At 37.0% G+C, this 19,165-nt stretch overlaps 1 protein-coding gene across 4 annotated transcripts in view; it reads right to left on the bottom strand.

Annotated features, from left to right (window-relative positions):
* LOC125257440 (katanin-interacting protein) overlaps nucleotides 1-18,527 on the bottom strand; it is a 28,171-nt gene extending 9,644 nt beyond the window's left edge. Inside the window, exons 1-15 of one of the 4 annotated variants that reach the window (XM_048173786.1) lie at nucleotides 18,422-18,527; nucleotides 14,830-14,915; nucleotides 12,782-12,975; nucleotides 12,602-12,699; nucleotides 12,347-12,448; nucleotides 11,234-11,335; nucleotides 10,885-11,104; nucleotides 10,423-10,551; nucleotides 9,902-10,068; nucleotides 9,698-9,783; nucleotides 6,999-7,086; nucleotides 5,923-6,132; nucleotides 5,685-5,822; nucleotides 2,163-3,063; nucleotides 161-883 (exon numbers count right to left, since the gene is read on the bottom strand). In XM_048173786.1, coding sequence (XP_048029743.1) covers nucleotides 161-883; nucleotides 2,163-3,063; nucleotides 5,685-5,822; nucleotides 5,923-6,132; nucleotides 6,999-7,086; nucleotides 9,698-9,783; nucleotides 9,902-10,068; nucleotides 10,423-10,551; nucleotides 10,885-11,104; nucleotides 11,234-11,335; nucleotides 12,347-12,448; nucleotides 12,602-12,699; nucleotides 12,782-12,975; nucleotides 14,830-14,915; nucleotides 18,422-18,433 — 3,256 coding nt within the window. In that variant the 5' untranslated portion in view covers nucleotides 18,434-18,527. The remainder of the gene's footprint in view (nucleotides 1-160; nucleotides 884-2,162; nucleotides 3,064-5,684; nucleotides 5,823-5,922; nucleotides 6,133-6,998; nucleotides 7,087-9,697; nucleotides 9,784-9,901; nucleotides 10,069-10,422; nucleotides 10,552-10,884; nucleotides 11,105-11,233; nucleotides 11,336-12,346; nucleotides 12,449-12,601; nucleotides 12,700-12,781; nucleotides 12,976-14,829; nucleotides 14,916-18,421) is intronic. The other 3 variants (XM_048173789.1, XM_048173787.1, XM_048173788.1) reach the window with 3 other exon arrangements.
* Between the last annotated feature and the right edge of the window lie 638 nt (nucleotides 18,528-19,165).

The raw sequence follows: 19,165 nt of genomic DNA, 5'->3' as shown, positions 1-19,165 counted from the left end.
TACATGCATTTATTTTCAAAATATTCATTTTACCAGCTCATGCGTTCTCTGGGAATTGAACCCATGGCCTTGTTGTTCCTAGTGCCAAATCCTCTGTTTGAGCTACAGGAATGCAATTCATCTGCAAACATTTTGCTTTTAATTATCTTTTTGTCCATACCTCCTGAGAGCGTTCCAGAAGCTTTGGCGATCTCCCCTCGGAAAATGCAACGTCCATCAAGAAACATTTCCATTTCTCTTGCTCCTCTGAACGAGTGTATCCTGGACTTGTTGTAATTCCAAACACGGATCATTGCCAGGCAACATCTAACTCCCAGATCCACAGAGATAATGTGCCTGCGGCCCGGGGTGAACGGAGCCAGCCAGAGGTGCATGTCGTCCTGTGTCCGGTGTACGCCATCTATCAGGTTGATAACGACCCGCGGGTCTTTCCCGTAGGCCGGCAGGATATTGATATCAGGCGGGTCGGCAGTGATGTGGACCGGTTTAACCGGCTCACCGGTGGAGGAAAAGATCTCGATACCGTTGAGGCCGACGTAGTGACGGTCGCCCCACGTGGACAGGATGTTAACGACGAGGTGGCGACCTTGCGGGAGAACCGGGATCTCAAAATCCTCATCAGGGTCACGAGGGTCATCTTCAGGGTCGTCAAAATCAGGCTGTGCTGGTGCAGAGGAGCGTCGGGTGGAAACAGGTGTCGGGCGGGACTGACGCTGAACAAACTCATCAAAAATATCGCCCTCCAACCCCATGTTGGAGATTCGCCCTCGCTGACACTGGTTAAACTTTGTTAACGAGTCCCAGGATTCCATTAACGGGTCATCCGGTTCGCACCAATGAGGTTTGAGTCTTCTGTTACGGCCGGATGCTGGGCCGCTTTCCTCTACGGCAACAAGAACAAACAGATGAACAAAAAACAGTCATAAATGTACAGAAAGACTAATCATTAGCCATAAAAAGGTGCATAAATCCATGAGGAAGTTATGATTGGCTGCATCCCAATTTGCACATTTCTAGTATGCACTGTTACTTTAGTTTTCTGACATACTTCCAAGTGAAACATGATATTCAACAAAAATACATATATTTAAAGGGTGGAATTTACAAACATTACAAAAATAAACATTTTCATCTTTGGAATAAAGTGCACCATAAAACCAGTTTAATATATATATATATATATATATATATATATATATATATATATATATATATATATATATATATATATATATATATATATATATATATATATATATATATATATAGCTGTAGAAGCTTCTAACTCACATTCCTCGACATTTGTCTACAAAATATCAATATCAATATTTTTTCCCCATATCATTAGTTATTGATAGTTATCACAATGTTAATTTCGTACAATTACTGGGGAAGAAAATGCATTCCACATTGTTAGAGCTCAATAATTAATGAAATAACAAAAACACAACAGAATAGCTACGTTTTAACTTAGGCCCCACCCCCCAAAATTCTGTTTTATGATTTAATACAAATTCATCATCAAAAATAAAATTAAGTCATAAAACTTCAATTTCAATGATGATATAATAATTCATTCAAAACAAAACTGCATTTTTCTGTCAAATAAGGTGCTGCACAACAGAACTTGCATACTGTATAAATTAAAATGGATGAAAATAAAATGGATGAAAAAAATATCTTGGTTGAATGATATTCGATAACAGTATGTTAGTGTCATTGTTACACGTTACCTGTAGTTATTGTAGTAATAACTAGAAATTGTGCATAATTAGCCCTAAACCTATATTAAGTACATGCAGTTAATTATTTTTACTCAGTACTTAAAGGTATAATTAAGCAGACTTTTATTTTGGAAGTTTGTTGGGAAGACCTTTGAATTTTAGTGTGTATTCGATGCGTTTAGTAGACGAAACTGCACCGCTTATTCACTCCGAGACGCTCCGACTTGCATGCAATATTTTTAGTGATGCATATATAGGCTAAAGATGACTCAAAATTGTATTATCAATATTGCAGATTTATTTTATCAATTATAAATTTAGCGTCCAGCCCACAAACCCATCCACCAGTCAATGCATGCACAAACCCTAATCTTGCATACTACTCTAGGCGACTAATGCAAATACGGATGTAGCTTTGGTGTAGTTTGAGAAATGCACCTGTTGTGGTGAATTTGCTGCTGCGGTCCGGCTGCGTTTTGTTTATAGATCGTGCTGAACCTCTCCTGCCACTGATGGGCCGCTCCGCCCTCGCAAACTGCTCATCCCACAGATCCAAATCCTGGTCCAACCGATCACTCAAGTGTTGCTCCAAGTGTGATTCTTGTTCTGTCTCCATGCTCAGGTCCCTCTCATGTTTGGCCATTAACCTATAATTCAGCCCCAAATCGGGGTCCAAATCCAACGAATCAGAGCTGAATTCACCGGACTCTGTCCTCTGCGTCCCCTTGTGGCTCGAGGCCTCTTTGCAGGCACGCACAGGGTTGCACGAGATTTCAGGTAGCACTGAGTGTTTGGATTTGTGTTCGGATATACTCTGCTGTTGGAGCCACGGAGGTCGCTCTCGCTCCTGAGACCCTGCGGCTTCATCCGTTGTGCTCCGATTCGCAGGCTGGAGCCAATGTGGGATCCGACTGGAGGACGGCTGCGTGGTCACCGTCTTCATCGCCTCCACATGTGGAAGCCTGGCCTTCCGGTCAGAGCGTAAAGAGAGATCTAAAGGGGGCGAGTCTCTTTCTAGAGAGTCTCTTTGCATTGCCGCCGCACAGCTGCCAGGGTTAACTAGGTTAGTGGCACTGTCTGATTTGTCCTGGCTTGATTCTACTATTGGGAAATCAGCATTTGACTCCTGAGGCTCATGGTCATGTGGGCTGCAGTCTTGCAGACTGTGTCCTGAGGAGACAGGGCTTGGAGAGGTGCACTCTGGGAGATGTGGTTCCTGGAGTTCAATGGAGGTGCTGTAGTCAAAGACCTGGTTACCACAACCCTTCTCCAACTGACCCTCGAAAACCAGAGTGCTGTTCACATATAAGCGAACATGCCGAGCGCCCACGTCCAGATCCTGTTGGGAAAACACATGAATGTTCAAATGGATTGCTAAATGTGAGTGCATATAATTTATAGATAATTATCACAATATTCACTCCATTACTGGGGAAGAAAATGCATTCCACATGTTTTTTAGACTTTAATAATGTGGATGGATGGACGGATGGATGGATGGATGGATGGATGGATGCTCTAGCTATAAGTGATAGTAATAGTGATGGTTGACTTAGCGAACACTAAAGAACACAAAATACTGTAGACTAGGAAGGAAATTAAAGAGATCCAGGAAGAGCATCTATACATCAGGAATATGACAACAACACTCACACATTCTCACACAAGGACACAAGTCACACCCTACCGTTGAGTCTCTGGGGATCTGTACATCATTTAACATGAAAAGAGATACTGAAGCTTCATTTCTGTGCCGGAGACGTGTGCAGTGATCTGATCAGACTGACGGAACACTGGTGTGGGGGAGCTAAACTCAGCTAATCCCTAAGGCTAATCTCCAACTGTTCTACATACACACACACACATACACACTCACACACTCTTTTTTGTGTGTGTGTACAAATTAATATCTTACAATAGTACAACAAAACACAATAAATCTTCATTATTTGTTGAACAATAAAATGGTTAAAAAAAAAATCACACAGACACACAATGAAAGACTCTTTTGACTCAGACCAGTAAACAATCATCCAGAACACCCTAGTAACACCTTAGCAACTGCATAGCAACATCTTAACAAGCACTCAGAACACCTTAGCATGCTTTTGACAAGGTTTTCTTGGTTCCTTCCTAGGTTTCTCTCTCAAACGCCCTCATTTGGCTGGATGGATGGGTGGATGGATGGATGGATGGATGGATGGATGGATGGATGGATGGATGGATGGATGGATGGGTGGATGAATAGGTGGATGAATGGATGGATGAATGGTTGAATGGGTGGATGAATGGATGAATGGATGGATGAATGGACGGATCGATGGATGGGTGGATGAACAGGTGGATGAATGGATGGATGAATGGTTGAATGGGTGGATGAATGGATGAATGGTTGAATGAATGGATGGATGAACGGATGAATGGTTGAATGGGTGGATGAATGGATGAATGGTTGAATGAATGGATGGATGAATGGTTGAATGGGTGGATGAATGGTTGAATGGATGGATGAATGGATGAATGGTTGAATGAATGGATGGATGAATGGTTGAATGAATGGATGGATGAATGGTTGAATGGGTGGATGAATGGATGGATGAATGGATGGATGAATGGTTGAATGGGTGGATGAATGGATGGATGAATGAATGGATGAATGGGTGGATGGATGGATGGATGGTGGATGAATGGATGAATGGTTGAATGAATGGATGGATGAATGGGTGGATGAATGGATGGATGAATGGTTGAATGGGTGGATGAATGGATGGATGAATGGTTGAATGGGTGGATGAATGGATGGATGGGTGGATGAATGGATGAATGGATGAATGGGTGGATGAATGGATGGATGAATGGTTGAATGGGTGGATGAATGGATTGATGAATGGTTGAATGGGTGGATGAATGGATGGATGGATGGGTGGATGAATGGATGAATGAATGGATGGATGAATGGTTGAATGGGTGGATGAATGGATGGATGAATGGTTGAATGGGTGGATGAATGGATGGATGAATGGTTGAATGGGTGGATGAATGGATGGATGGGTGGGTGGATGAATGGATGAATGGGTGGATGAATGGATGGATGAATGGTTGAATGTGTGGATGAATGGATTGATGAATGGTTGAATGGGTGGATGAATGGATGGATGGGTGGATGAATGGGTGGATGAATGGTTGAATGGGTGGATGAATGGATTGATGAATGGTTGAATGGGTGGATGAATGGATGGATGGGTGGATGGATGGATGGATGGATGGATGGGTGGATGAATGGTTGAATGAATGGATGGATGAATGGTTGAATGGGTGGATGAATGGATGGATGAATGGATGGATGAATGGATGGATGAATGGTTGGATGAATGGATGAATGGATGGATGGGTGGATGGATGGATGGATGGATGGATGGGTGGATGAATGGTTGAATGAATGGATGGATGAATGGTTGAATGGATGGATGAATGGATGGATGAATGGTTGGATGAATGGATGAATGGATGGATGGATGAATGGTTGAATGGATGGATGAATGGTTGAATGGGTGGATGAATGTGCCAAAGTCTAATATTTAGGATTAGTTATTTGAACAAACCTCTAATACAACAACAATTATTATAATTTTGAACAAAATAATAGTGATTAAAATGGCCAGACATTTAGTCAAATAAAACTTGACTAAATAAAAATAGAACAAGGTTGACTGAATATGACAAAAACTAAAGAGTACATTTGACACAAGACTAAAACTAAATTACAAAATGGCTGAGGAAATGAACACTAGCTGGCTCGCTGATGTGTTGACCGTGTGTTTTCTAAGTGCAGAATGTCAGCAAACATTCTTGCTGATAAAGACTGAATTGATCTTTGGATTGAAGGAAGTGCTGCTCTTGCTTTCTGTTCCAATGTTTTATCGTCCTGCTCTGGGTGTTTGTACTTTCAGCTGTACTTACATTAATGCTGTGGTTATAATTCCAAATTTTGATCCGAGAGATGTTGAAGTCTGGAGAACGTTCCACATTCCTGATGATAAAATACAGCTGGACCGGCGGGTGGAATGGACACGTCCACATGTGACGCTCTTTTGTGGTCTAAATGCACACAGAACAGGTACAGAATACTTAATGTTAATTTCTTGCATCAATTATTATTAAGTAGTGGGCTACAGTAGTAAAGTACATAAATCCTCACTTTAGTTTTCCCGTTGACAAAGGAGGCGAGATTTCCAGGCTGGTCTGTGTTTCGAATGTCCAGGTCATGCGGCGACACGTAGAGTTTTTGGTTTTGTGGGCAGAAGAACTGAACTTCTGTGAGCCCGACCTGACCCGGGTGACCCCAGTTGGACAAGATCTCCATGGTAACATAAAGAGTGGGCGTCACCTGCAGAGATACGTCCTTCTGCTGTCATGGAAATAAAGAACGTACAATTCAAACTCAACTTAAGACTCAATTACTACTCAAAACGCTGGAGTTTCATTCTTCGACACACCTGTGAATGCTTTCATTATATCTAACAGGAAGATTGCACTTTTTGTATATTTTTCATATTTTTGTGCCTCATGTTTTTATATTGGTATGTTTAAGTAAATATAATTTTAAATGCTAATTGTGTGTTCATTTAGTATAAAGCAATAAGTGGTCATTTTTTTAAACTATTGTTGATTTAGCACTTAACAATTTGTATATAATTTGTAACAATTGTTTTTTTTCCCAGTGCAACAGCAAACAGCTTGTTTACAGTTTAAACAAGTCAAATGTTTACTGTATGATTCCTGTACATCACTATAATCTTCTTTACCTTGATTACAATCCAATCCATCAAAACTTTACTAGCAAGACACTGGTTTGCTTTATCCAGCCAAGAATTGTAGTTTGTGTATCATCTGTCCATACATGTTGTTTTGACGTTCTGTTCAGTCTGTATTTCACACAGTAAGATGCCTGAGGGCACGCACTCTTCAGAAACAATGACAGAATATGACAGAGCTCGTGTTTTAAAGAGAAACACACACTGGAATAAACACTTCACTGAAAACCGTATTTGCGAATCTCTGCCATCTCTGATGTGATAAGCCTGGAATTCTAAGATCATATAACTGCCTGACGGAAATTACGTTAATAACGAGTTAAGGATTTTGAATTTTGCATGCGTTAACAGCCCTAGGTAGGTAGTCCATCTTGGTCAAGCTGGTTAGAGCAGGTAGAACAATTACCATGGTCCATATATTAAATATTGAGATATTAAATCAGATACCAGATATACTCACAGGGAGAGTGAAGCTGCTGCTGTCAGTGAGATCAGACTGATCGTCAGCATCGATCCTCTCGAGAGCCTTTAACAAACACTTCTGCTGCCTGAGAGACAGATAAAGTGTGCAGTGTTTTTTTCTTAGAATAGAACCAGTTGCATTCTGCTGTTCTTAGTTAAATAATGGTGTTTCACAGTTTTTAGTCGTATTTACTGTAAATTAAAACTACTGTTCAAATATTTGGGGTCAGTAAGATTTTTTTTGGGATGAAAATTGATCAAATGTGACAGTAAAGACATTTATAATGTTACAAAAGATTATATTTATAATAAATGCTGTACTTGAGCAGCAAATATCATCATATTAGAATGATTTTTGAAGAACCATGTGACACTGGAGTAATGATGCTGAAAATTGAGCTTTGAATCATAGAAATAAATTATATATTTTAAATATATTAAAATAGAAAACAGTTGTTTTAAATTGTAATAATATTTCACTTTATTACAGTTTTTACTGTATTTTTGATCAAATAAATGCAGCCTTGGTGAGCAGAAGAGACTTCTTTCAAAAACATTAAAAATCTTACCAAACGTTTGAACGGTAGTTAAATTTAATGTTGTCAGACACACATATTGAGATGCCATGCTCTGACTATTTTTAATCATGCCACCAGATACTGCCCCCTAAATAATTTCAAATTAGTACTATAGCTGCATTTTGTTACTTAAAGGTGCCGTAGAACGTTTTTTTAAAAGATGTAATATAAGTCTAAGGTGTCCCCTGAATGTGTCTGTGAAGTTTCAGCTCAAAATACCCCATAGATTTTTTTTTATAAATTTTTTTAACTGCCTATTTTGGGGCATCATTAAATATGCGCCGATTCAGGCTGTGGCCCCTTTAAATCTCGTGCTCCCCGCCCCCGGAGCTCTCGACTATAATTCAGTGCATAAACAAAGTTCACACAGCTAATATAACCCAAAAATGGATTTTTACAAAGTGTTCGTCATGCAACATGTCTAATCTGGGTGTGTCTCATACGTCCTGAAAAGTGAAGCTGCGGGCTCCTTGATCGCCCCCTGGTGGCTGGATGCAGTACAGGTCATAAACCCCGCCCTCTCAATGCATCGAATGAGACTTCATTGAAAACTTAAAAATAAATTCTGCTTCAAATAAAACTTTCTGAAAGATGGTTTTGGTCATTTAAGGTAGTTGTTATCACGCTGATATATATTCAATTGTTCGTTTTTGTGATCATTTAGATTTTAGCTAGCAATTTGATGCTATAAAAACGGGGCGTGTCATCATGATTCGCAGTTGATTGACAGCTTGTCTGAGGACTGTCGGAGCTTCGAGGGGAGATTGAAGATGTATTAATTTTGGATTTCTTTGTTATTTAACACCAACAAAATGAGCTGTTCAGCAGTAAACTGTACTAACCGACCTACAGGATCTGAACTTCTTTCTGTATCATTAAATGTGGGCGTTATAAGCTAATTAATAAATGTTATTAGTTAAGATAACACACCTAATGTTAACCATGTCGGGAAAAAGCAGGTGATCGATATCTGGCAGTTACTTATTATTTTTATGGGTATTAAATAATAATTAGCAGGACAAAACTAATGATAGCCTACTCTAATTACAGCAATCGATCCCCTGTAACGTTAGTTGAACTTGATTTAAAATGGCAGGACCGTTTCTGACGATTTAGAGTTGTTTCTAGTGGCATATTATATTGAGTTTATCTACTGAATTTGCTGTTTCAAAAATATTATTGCTCTAGAAACAGAATAGCCTATTAATTTTATAGGTAGAATTTTAAATTGTGTGTAATTTTTATAGTCTATTTAAATACATGAATGATGACGCAGTCGTCTGGGCACGAGTTTGATACCGCGACTCCGCCTCCGGGCTCCACTGACGATTCCTTCTGCGCATGCCCAGGCTCCAAACTTTTTTTTGACGTATTGCGTAACGTGTCAGCGCCCACTGGATGTTTGGATGTTTGGATGTTTACATTTGATTCTGAATGAGTTTGAGGCTGTGCTCCGTGGCTAAAGCTAACATTACACACTGTTGGAGAGATTTATAAAGAAAATTATACAGACTGCAAGTGTTTAAAAAATGAAAATAATGACAGTCTTGTCTCCGTGAATACAGTAAGAAACGATGGTAACTTTAACCACATTTAACAGTACATTAGCAACATGCTAACGAAACATTTAGAAAGACAATTGACAAATATCACTAAAAATATCATGTTATCATGGATCATGTCAGTTATTATTGCTCCATCTGCCATTTTTCGCTGTTGTCCTTTGCTTGCTTACCTAGTCTGATGATTCAGCTGTGCACAGATCCAGACGTTAATACTGGCTGCCCTTGTGTAATGCCTTGATCATGGGCTGGCATATGCAAATATTGGGGGCGTACATATTAATGATCCCGACTGTTACATAACAGTCGGTGTTATGTTGAGATTCGCCTGTTTTCCGGAGGTCTTTTAAACAAATGAGATTTACATAAGAATGAGGAAACAATGGTGTTTGAGACTCACTGTATGTCATTTCCATGTACTGAACTCTTGATATTCAACTATGCCAAGGTAAATTCAATTTTTAATTCTAGGGCACCTTTAAAGTAACTTAACTAACTTAAAGCTTGACTAGTTTGACAATACTGATGTCGGTTATGTATGCTTGAGGACTGTATACCTGGGTTCCATGAGAGCGATCCTCCGCATAGCTCTGGTAACCCGATACTGATCGTCATCATCATCATCTTCCTCCTCCTCCTCCTCCTTAAAAACATGCAGACAGACATTTCACACTGTCATCTTAATTAGGCTATATAATCTATCATTTACATCTGAATATGACGAGGCATTTTAGAGTAATGTGCTATGAGTGAAGCTCTACCATCGTGTGGGCCGCACTCCTCTCCTGTCCTTTCTGCCGGTGTGTTTGCAGCGGTGTGTTTTCTCTCTGCAGGGCCTGAAACACGCTGGCAGCCGTCTCGTCTGAATCTCTCTCCTCCTGCATCTTACGAGCCGCAGACAGGGGGCGCTCGACACGACTGCACGGCCCTACATGAAAACAACTCATATTCTGTGCATTGACTCCAGCGGTTAGGCATTAACATGTTATTAAACTAATGCTGCAATACTTTAATAAAAAAAATCTTAATGTCTTCATTTTCAATTGTGCAGCCCTATTTTAATAAATACACATTAATATTTTTATAAAATAGTCAATTTAAATTATATTTTATTAATAATTTGTATCACTGAACGAATTATATTTAATCTAAATTTCTCTGACTTCGTCTGCAGTCTTGGAGCTGTTTTCTGCAATGCGGCCCACACCTTATGTTGATATTTCACTATAATTTGTTAATGTTTGCAAGCATATACTGATGAGTAAGTGTGAGTGGCGCTTACGTGACATCGCCTGTCTACTTTCACATGCTCTCTCAGACGGTCTCCTCACGGTGACTGGTTTGGTAGGGATGAACGACTCCATGTTGTCCTTTCTTTTAGCTGAGAGAGAGTGTTCAATCTTTCGTCCACCTGCACACAAAAACTCATTGAAAATATGGACTATTTCCACTGGGTTAACAACTTCGTTTTGAGGGTTAGTTCACTTGAGGAGAGGTTAGACACTTGTCTGGTCTATCAGGAATCAAGAACAAAACTAGGGCCGCACAATTTGGGGGTAAAAAACAAATTGGGGGGCTTTGTAGGGCTTTGCATTTGGCCAAAATATTGTGATTACATATATTACTGTTATAATATTACATATAATTACTGTTTTAATAATACTATTTCACTGTAATATAAAGTATATAAGAAAAATTACATGTGCATTTTTATTTTTATGAGATCATTGTCAGAAATCATTACCTTGTGAGGAGGGGCCAAATTCCAGCATGATGAGGTCACCATGCCCGAGCTGCTTGCTAATTGGCTGGCTTGTGGGTTGGACAGGAAGTGTGAGGTCAGGGAGGCTGTCGCTGCTCTCCTCTCTCTCGATCTGTTCCTCGATCCATTCCTCCTCCGACTCCTCTCCGGCTGAGTCTCGACTGCTGCGGCGGACGCTCACCTCCAGACTGCGCCGCAGCGCCTAAAACACACAAACAGAGCACAACAAAACAATATCAATGATGACAAAATATTCATTTTTGGGTGAACTATCCTTTTAAGAGAAAGGTGTATATGGTCAAAGGTTGAGTGTGTGACATCTGCTCCTGACCTTGACCTGGTCAGCATTCAGAAGAACTCTGTCGACAGGCTCCGGCTCACCGCGTGACCTCTGACCGAGCGAATGTGACACTTTACTGCTTTCATGAGCAGACTGACAGAGAAACACAGGGTGAATACAACATTAGAAACTGAAAAATGCTTTTACAAATGGAAAAATATTCAGAATGGCATATGACCTGATATTTTTGAAAGACCGAACTGTGCTTTATGTATAATGGAAAATGTACACTAATTTTCTGTTTGCACAAAATACCCGGATAACGCACTACTTTAACCAAAATGTACCAGAGCACATTGAATCCCACAATGCAATGCAGTGACAGTATTTGTTAAGATGCTCAATATTTGTTGATTACAAATGCAAAACTACCATATTTGTGCTGTAGTGGCCAAAATGATGTCTGAAGGGGATATTATATTTTTTTTTTTTATATGAGGGAAGAACAAAACACTAAATTTGGTTAAAGTATGTATGTATATATATATATATATATATATATATATATATATATATATATATATATATATATATATACAAAACTACAGCTAAAAAAACTTTTAAAAAAAAAGAAAAAAGCTCACAGGAAAAAGCATACATTGACTACAACATAATCAGATATTAATATTTCATATTAATGAAATATTTCATATTTATTTCTCTCTTATTTTTGCATGTGTTCATAATTTCTTTGTATGATAGACTGGCTGAAAATGATGTCCGCCCAATTTGGCATGTTTTATTGCACTGTCACAAATAAAATAATATTCACCAAACTACGCAAACATGCTTGCAAAACCTTTAACAATAATATATTATAATAATATTTAATAATAATAATATTTGAATAAAGGCTGAAGATGTCAATTTTCCTAGGCAAGACATCACTTTTGGCTACTATTATAAACTACGAGTTGTTCATGTCTTTGAAATAATAAATAATTAATAACATCAACAATGACAGAAAAATATTTGACTACATAATTAACCTCAGAATATTGAAGGAGGAGCTGCATGTCGGAGCTTAGAAGTTATAATTATGGCTGCAGCATTGTTTCTGAGATGAAAACTGTAATAATCATAGGCACACACACATATCCTCACCTCCATATCCACGCTCTCGTACGGCTCAAAGTCATCAGAGTATCTATTCTCTGGTGAAATCTTCACTTTACTTCCTTTCTCAGTGCAGATGTCGACAGATTCCTATAGTAACGTACATGCAGTTAAAAAGCAGTGCCAGGAAAGCGAAGGAAAAAACTAAGTCCATGTAGCACATCTAGAGTGGGATGAGTGTTTGAGGTTTGTTCAGATCACTAATAGTGATGCATCAGTAAACAGCACTAATCAAGCCATCACCTGCACCCATCGCCGTCTCTGTGTTTTCTCAGGTGCCGTGTGGCTCCTCTGTTTCTGTTGGTCTACTGAACACTTCTCTGCACTCTCTCTGGAGGAATCTGTGTGAGCACGGACACTTTATCTCAATCGGCAGGTCACAGGAAGCCTCCGCTCTTACATCAGCGTTGGGTGAGTGTTTACCTGCAGTGCGTGTGTTTCTTTGTGTCGGCGGATGGGCCGCTTCTAGAGGCTGCGCAGTTTTCCGGCTGGATCGGCTGTTGTGAGCCGCATTAGCGGTGCTGACATGAGCGCCGTTGATGTACAGATTGAAACCCTGCTCTAAAAGCTCCAACTCCGCCTGCCGGGGGTCCTTCCTCTGCAGTCTTCTCAACGCCCTGAGAGGGAAAATTAAACAGTGACACTGGCTGACTGTCCAACATGTATTGAGTGGAAGAAGGTAGAATAGCAGGAAAATAGGGGTTCTTAAATAATGGGTGTGCTTTAGTGTCCTAGACATTGTTTCGAATTGGTCAGGTCTGATGGGTCTACAATATTATTCTATTTTAACTCTTCACTCTGTGTTAATTGATCATTGTAGCCAATTACAGACATATCTGTTGAGCGCGTGAACACAATGGCCAATCAGAGGTGTTTCAGAATCCACTCAACAGTGCTCAAAATGCTACGGGGAAATGCTGTTATAGTCACATTTTTTAAATTTCAATACCGACTTGGTACTGAAGTTGGTACTTTAGACAGCACTAGTAAACTGAAGTTTATTAATGTAATTATTCAGGCATTTCACACTATATTTAACCCATCTACTGTCACTGTCCCTATTGGATCAGCAATAAATCTTTCATTTTTGATGACATGCATGTGATTTTATGTCTCACAAACTTCTGGTTGTGAGTTCTGTCAAGTGAAGTTTTTAAATTAGCAGCTACACTGCCATTCAAAAGTTTGGGGTTGATATGATTATTTAAAATGTTTTTGAAAGAAGTCTCTTATGTTCACGTAATTGATCAAAATACAGTACAATTAACAGTAAAATTGTGAAATATTATTATAATTTCAAGTAACTGTTTTCTATGTGAATATATGGTAAAATATAATTGATTTCTGTGATCAAAGCTGAATTTTCAGCATCATTGCTCCAGTTTTCAGTCACATGATCCTTCAGAAATCATACTAATATGATGATTTGCTGCTCAAGAAACATTTCTGATTATCATCAGTGTTAAAAAATGTTGTGCTGCATCAGATTTTTGTGGAAACTGTGATATATTTATTTTTTTCAGGATTCTTTGATGAATAGAAAGTTCAAAAGAACAGCATTTATTTGAAATAGAAAAATTTAGTAATTTTACAAATGGCTTATTGCCACTTTTGATCAACTTAAGACATCCTTCCTGAATAGAACCATCAAACCATCAAAAAACAAACATAGTTGAGGTTTTGTTAAAAAATTACATACCAATCAGAAATGTCACGCATACCATCATTTTTCCAGCAAAAGATTTTATGAATTTACTGCTGGTCAGACATTTCCTGTATAATTAAAACAATCGCATAATTCACAGCTATTGTTGCAAATTTTCTAGGTAAAAGCCCTTAACATATGAGAGAAAAAATTAGATGTAAGAACAAATATAATAATAATTAAATCATTTTAAACATTAAATAATGCATGTAGAATGATACATTTAAATGTATCATTTTTGGTGTTGAGACGAGTGAAAATGTCAGCAGATCAAGCAGGTAAGTGGCCAAACTAGACAAGCAGAAAAACCCAGCCCTACATTTTAGTAGATTTAATATTAGAGAACAATATTAGTAATGAATCTAATAATATTAGACATTTTTATCATTCAGACATGCTGAGATCTGAAAGTGGCCCAGCAGAGAATCGGGCTCTCTGAATCATGTGTGTTCTGGAGAAAGGCAAGATTTTGTTTCACTGACAGTTAGATATTCACGAGCAGCTGAGTTCAAAGACTACACGTCACTTAACGTTACAAATTTCCACGGCCAGTTAGAGTTTCACTCCAGCAGGTTTTCAGCCAATCAGAGCCGCCCATTAGCGCGTCCAGTCTTGTAGAACGTCACATGGACGAGCGGCGTCTGCGTGTGATTCCTGCTGTGCTTGTAATTAAAGCCATATCGCTCAACCTGAGCTCATGCAGTTAACCTATTTTTGCGTTATCTGACCTGTGTTTGTACATTTGCGTTCGGGTGTGTCATCAAACCTGTTTTTGTGCTGCAGGTTGATTAAATATTCATCCAGCTTCTCCTCAGCGGAGGACAGTTTTCCTCCCCTGCTCCTCTTGAGCTCCTGCAGACACACAAACTCTCAGTCGGACTCAACGGATGATAACGAACAAAATATGACACGCTTGATGATCAAAGAGCTTGTGATATATAAAGCTGCACAGACAGAGAGAGACAGAAAGAAGAGAGTTGGGATGGGAATTATTCTGGTTTCATTTTAACGATTATTTTAGTATTTTTACTGCAAAAAAAGATTTTCTTCCACAGTATTTTTGTCTTGTTTTCCATTATAAATATATCTAAACATTCTTAAATCAAGATACATTTACTTGAGACGCAAAATGACTTAAGATATTGAGTTTTGTTTTCTGAAAAATTGATCAAAATGAATGAGTTTAGGCTTAAAATAAGAACAAATATCTATATAATTGCGAGTTATAAAGTCAGAATTGCGTGATATATTCGCAATTCTGACTTTTTTTCTCAGAAGTGCAAGCTTATATCACGCAATTTACTTTTTTTTTGCAATTCTGACTTTTTTCTCAGAAGTGCAAGTTTATATCTCTTAATTCTGACGTCTTTTCTAAATAGTGTGAGATATAAACAAGCAATTGCATGTTATAAAGTCAGAATTGCATGATATAGTCGCAATTCTGACTTATAAAAAAGTCAGAATTGTGAGATATAAACTTGCAAAAAAGTCTGAATTGCATGATATAGTCGCAATTCTGACTTTTTGCAAGTTTATATCTCGCAATTCTGACTTTTTCCTCAGAATTGAAATTTATATTTTGCAAATTTGACTTTATAACACGCAACTGCAAGTTATAAAGTCAGAACTGCATGATAAACTTCAATTCTGAGAAAAAAGTCAGTCTTTGTTTCCTCAAAATTGGACTTTATAACTTGCATTTGTGAGTTTATATCACAATTCTGACTTTCTAACTCGCAATTGCGAGGAGAAAAAAGTCAGAATTGTGAGATAAAAAGTCGCAATTACCTTTTGTATTTTTTATTCAGTGGTGGAAACAAGCTTCCAAAAATATCTGCCAGTGAGTTCAGAAAAATCAACCTTATTCAAACTTATTCAAAAATATTTTTCTTACCCCATATTGGCAGACTTTTTTCTTTTTAAGCATAAACTCACTCAATTTTGATACAGTTTTCAGAAAAAAAAGACTTAATATCTTAAGTCATTTTCTTCTTATATTGATGTAAGAATTGTTCAATATTTGTAATGGAAAACAAGACAAAACTACTAAGTAAGAAAATTATTTTTTCAGTGTTTGAGGAAGCAAACCCACAATTATATGTTAAACAAAACACTGATATATATACCCATGACTACACGCCGCAACAATGAATTGATGACAGTCATACTGCATGTTGTTTCATGCAACCAGCGAGAAAAGATGTGAGAGACAGGCATGAAAGAAGAAAGTCAGATGATGACTCTTACAGAATCTGCCCTGTTTTTCAATCACAGCATCTGGACACTAGAGACGAGAGTGAAGCAAGAAGAGAAGAAGGGAAAAGACAGGGAAAAGAAGGAAATGAAGTGTAAATTAGATTTAAATCAACAAACCAAGGAGATTTGCTTTAGATTGAAAAGAACATTATTTCAATACGCATCTCGTATGTTTCTGTCAGCTGTCCACTGCACATGACACGTCAAATCACAATTCAGCAGTGTAAAGTCAGTGTACTCATACTGTAACAGATCTATCTGAACAAACATACTTGTGCTGAATCACCATGAGCTTTTAGCATAAATAATATATTTTGAGCAGGAAAGCTACAATAACAATTTATTTCAGATACCTTGTTTTGTAACTGACCTTTTCAAAGGAAATTAAATTATTATTATTATTTATTGAAACACATTTGTACATCACATCAAAATTGGCTCATATTAAAAGATCTCAGCCTGACACAATAGCACTATAATTTAATAACATAATATATAACGTAATATCTAGATCATACTGTCAGAGAACAAATTACTATAAATAAATCAGAAATAACAGCATTATTTTAGCATCACTGAAATACTATTATTGTTATATATATATATGATGCAAAAAAAAATATATATACAAGATGCAAAAAAGTGTTGTCATATAACAGGCTTAAGAAATCTTTTTCTTATAACAAAAAGAACTCTGAACATTTAAATACAACTACGCAATACACACAAAAAAATATGAAGTAAAATGTTTCAAACAGATTAAAGTGCAAAAGAATTATAAAGATCAACAGGTAACACTTTACAATAAGGTCTCATTATTTAATGTTAGTTAATGCATTAACTAAGATTAAGAATGTTTTGTTAGAGAAGTTATTATTTTCTGTTTATGTTAGTTAAAAAATACAACTGATCATTGTTAGTTTTAGCTCAGGTCCATTAAATAATAGTTACATTAGTTATTAAACTTTAACTAAGAAATTAACATTAACTAGGATTAAGTATTTTTCATTGTCAGTTTGGTAATAATGAATTAACATGTTAACTAATCGAGATTTAGTAACACTAAGTGTTACTGAACAATAACAAATTATCAGAACATAAAAATAAAATAAAACATATTTATTGAAAATAAATAGCCTTTTAAGTCTTTAAGTATTAAGTATTTGGAACATCATTGCGAATACAAAAAAACTAAATGGCTATTTGAAGCATTTTAGATACTGTTCAGAAGAACAGTTGATTTGTTTCCGGGGTAACCGCTGCATTTCTTTTTATCCATTTTCATTTTAGCTAAAGTTGTAGCAATTTTGTTGTGAGTTTTGTCATTTTTATTAGTTTTTTTTTTTTTTTTTTTTTTAAATATGTCTATATAGTTTTATTTTATTTTAGTTATTTTAATAAATCAAGTTAAACTAATTGAAAATGAGAAATGCTGACTTGACAGTTAGCTGAAATAAAATAAGTTTTTTTTTTGTATATTATTTTATTATTATTATTTTATTATTATTTATTATTATTTTATTAAACGTTAACAGTATTTTATTTCTGTTAACGTTTATTTATTTTAAATGGTTTTAGTTTTAGTTTATTATTTCTAGTACAGTGTTCCTGTATGGAAATAATATGTAAACAATAAGGCAGAAACTGCTAAAAGAAATCAAACAGCACAGATTTCAACCATACTAGAGAAAAAAGACACTAGTTAACACTACATAGATGGAAAAGTTACTATTATTAACACTATATGACTTTAAATACTGTACCTCTATTGATTGTGTGTACTGTATGTGTATATAAAGACCTGTAATGTTTAATAATGCTTTGTCAATGTAAAGCTTTTGTTTTTTACCAGATTCCAAAGCTTATTATGGACCCTGAATCAAATACTGTATTCCAGAAGCTAACCTAGACTTAAATCAGCTATACAGATTTATCAGATGTTATACAGATGTTCACATGATGAAAACTAGCCTCTCTGCTAACAGCACACACAAACCCTCTCCGCCATTAAACTGTACGCCAAAAATCATCATATTCACTCTGGTATCCATTTATAAACATCCTGAAATAAACAAGTTGGACAATAAAAGCTGTCAACTTACAGTCCATGACATTTCTCAGCTGAAATCGCCCTTCTGTTTGCTAGAGCGTCTGTGTGTTGTTGCCTTCAGTGAGGGCTTGTAACCAGGAGACGCTGACCAATCACAGCGCGTCCTCTGAACACAGAGCCCGCCCACACAACTGCAGCGGGCTTGTAACTGACCAATCACAACACGTCGTTGAAAAAAGGCCCGCCCATTATTCGCAAAAGATCTTAAATGCTTATATGGAAATCTTTTTATCCAAAAACTGACTGTTTATAATAATAATAATAGTTTATAATATAATTTAATAAACTATATAAACGCCCATTATTTATTTATTATTTAAATAGAAGAAAAGATGAAATCTCACAGAATGCAAATAAAGAGCTAAACTTTGCCTTTGTTGAGGGAAGGATTGAGGTGTCAACTTGAATTTAAATCATTAAAATAATACCACAGAATTCATCAAATCCATTGAAAACACCAGGAAAATACTCACTGTTTTTGTTGTTTTCCCTCCAAAATGTTGTCACTTCCTGGAGGGAGATGTCATAAAGGAAATGGCTTTTGTTATTTAAATGGATTTAACAAAATGCTAACATGATGGAAATAATCAAGGACACAACTATCTATGATTTAATTACCAAATAAAATAATATTCCTGAAATAACATGTTTGATTAATATTACACCTGTAATATTTCTTAACTGGATGAGTAAAGTTTGTAGACAAACTTTAAGTTGTCTTGAAAAGCCTAGCCAG

The sequence above is a fragment of the Megalobrama amblycephala genome, linkage group LG22 (genome assembly GCF_018812025.1).
Source record: "Megalobrama amblycephala isolate DHTTF-2021 linkage group LG22, ASM1881202v1, whole genome shotgun sequence".
Taxonomy (NCBI): Eukaryota; Metazoa; Chordata; class Actinopteri; order Cypriniformes; family Xenocyprididae; genus Megalobrama; species Megalobrama amblycephala.
This window is presented reverse-complemented; position numbering and strand designations above follow the sequence as displayed.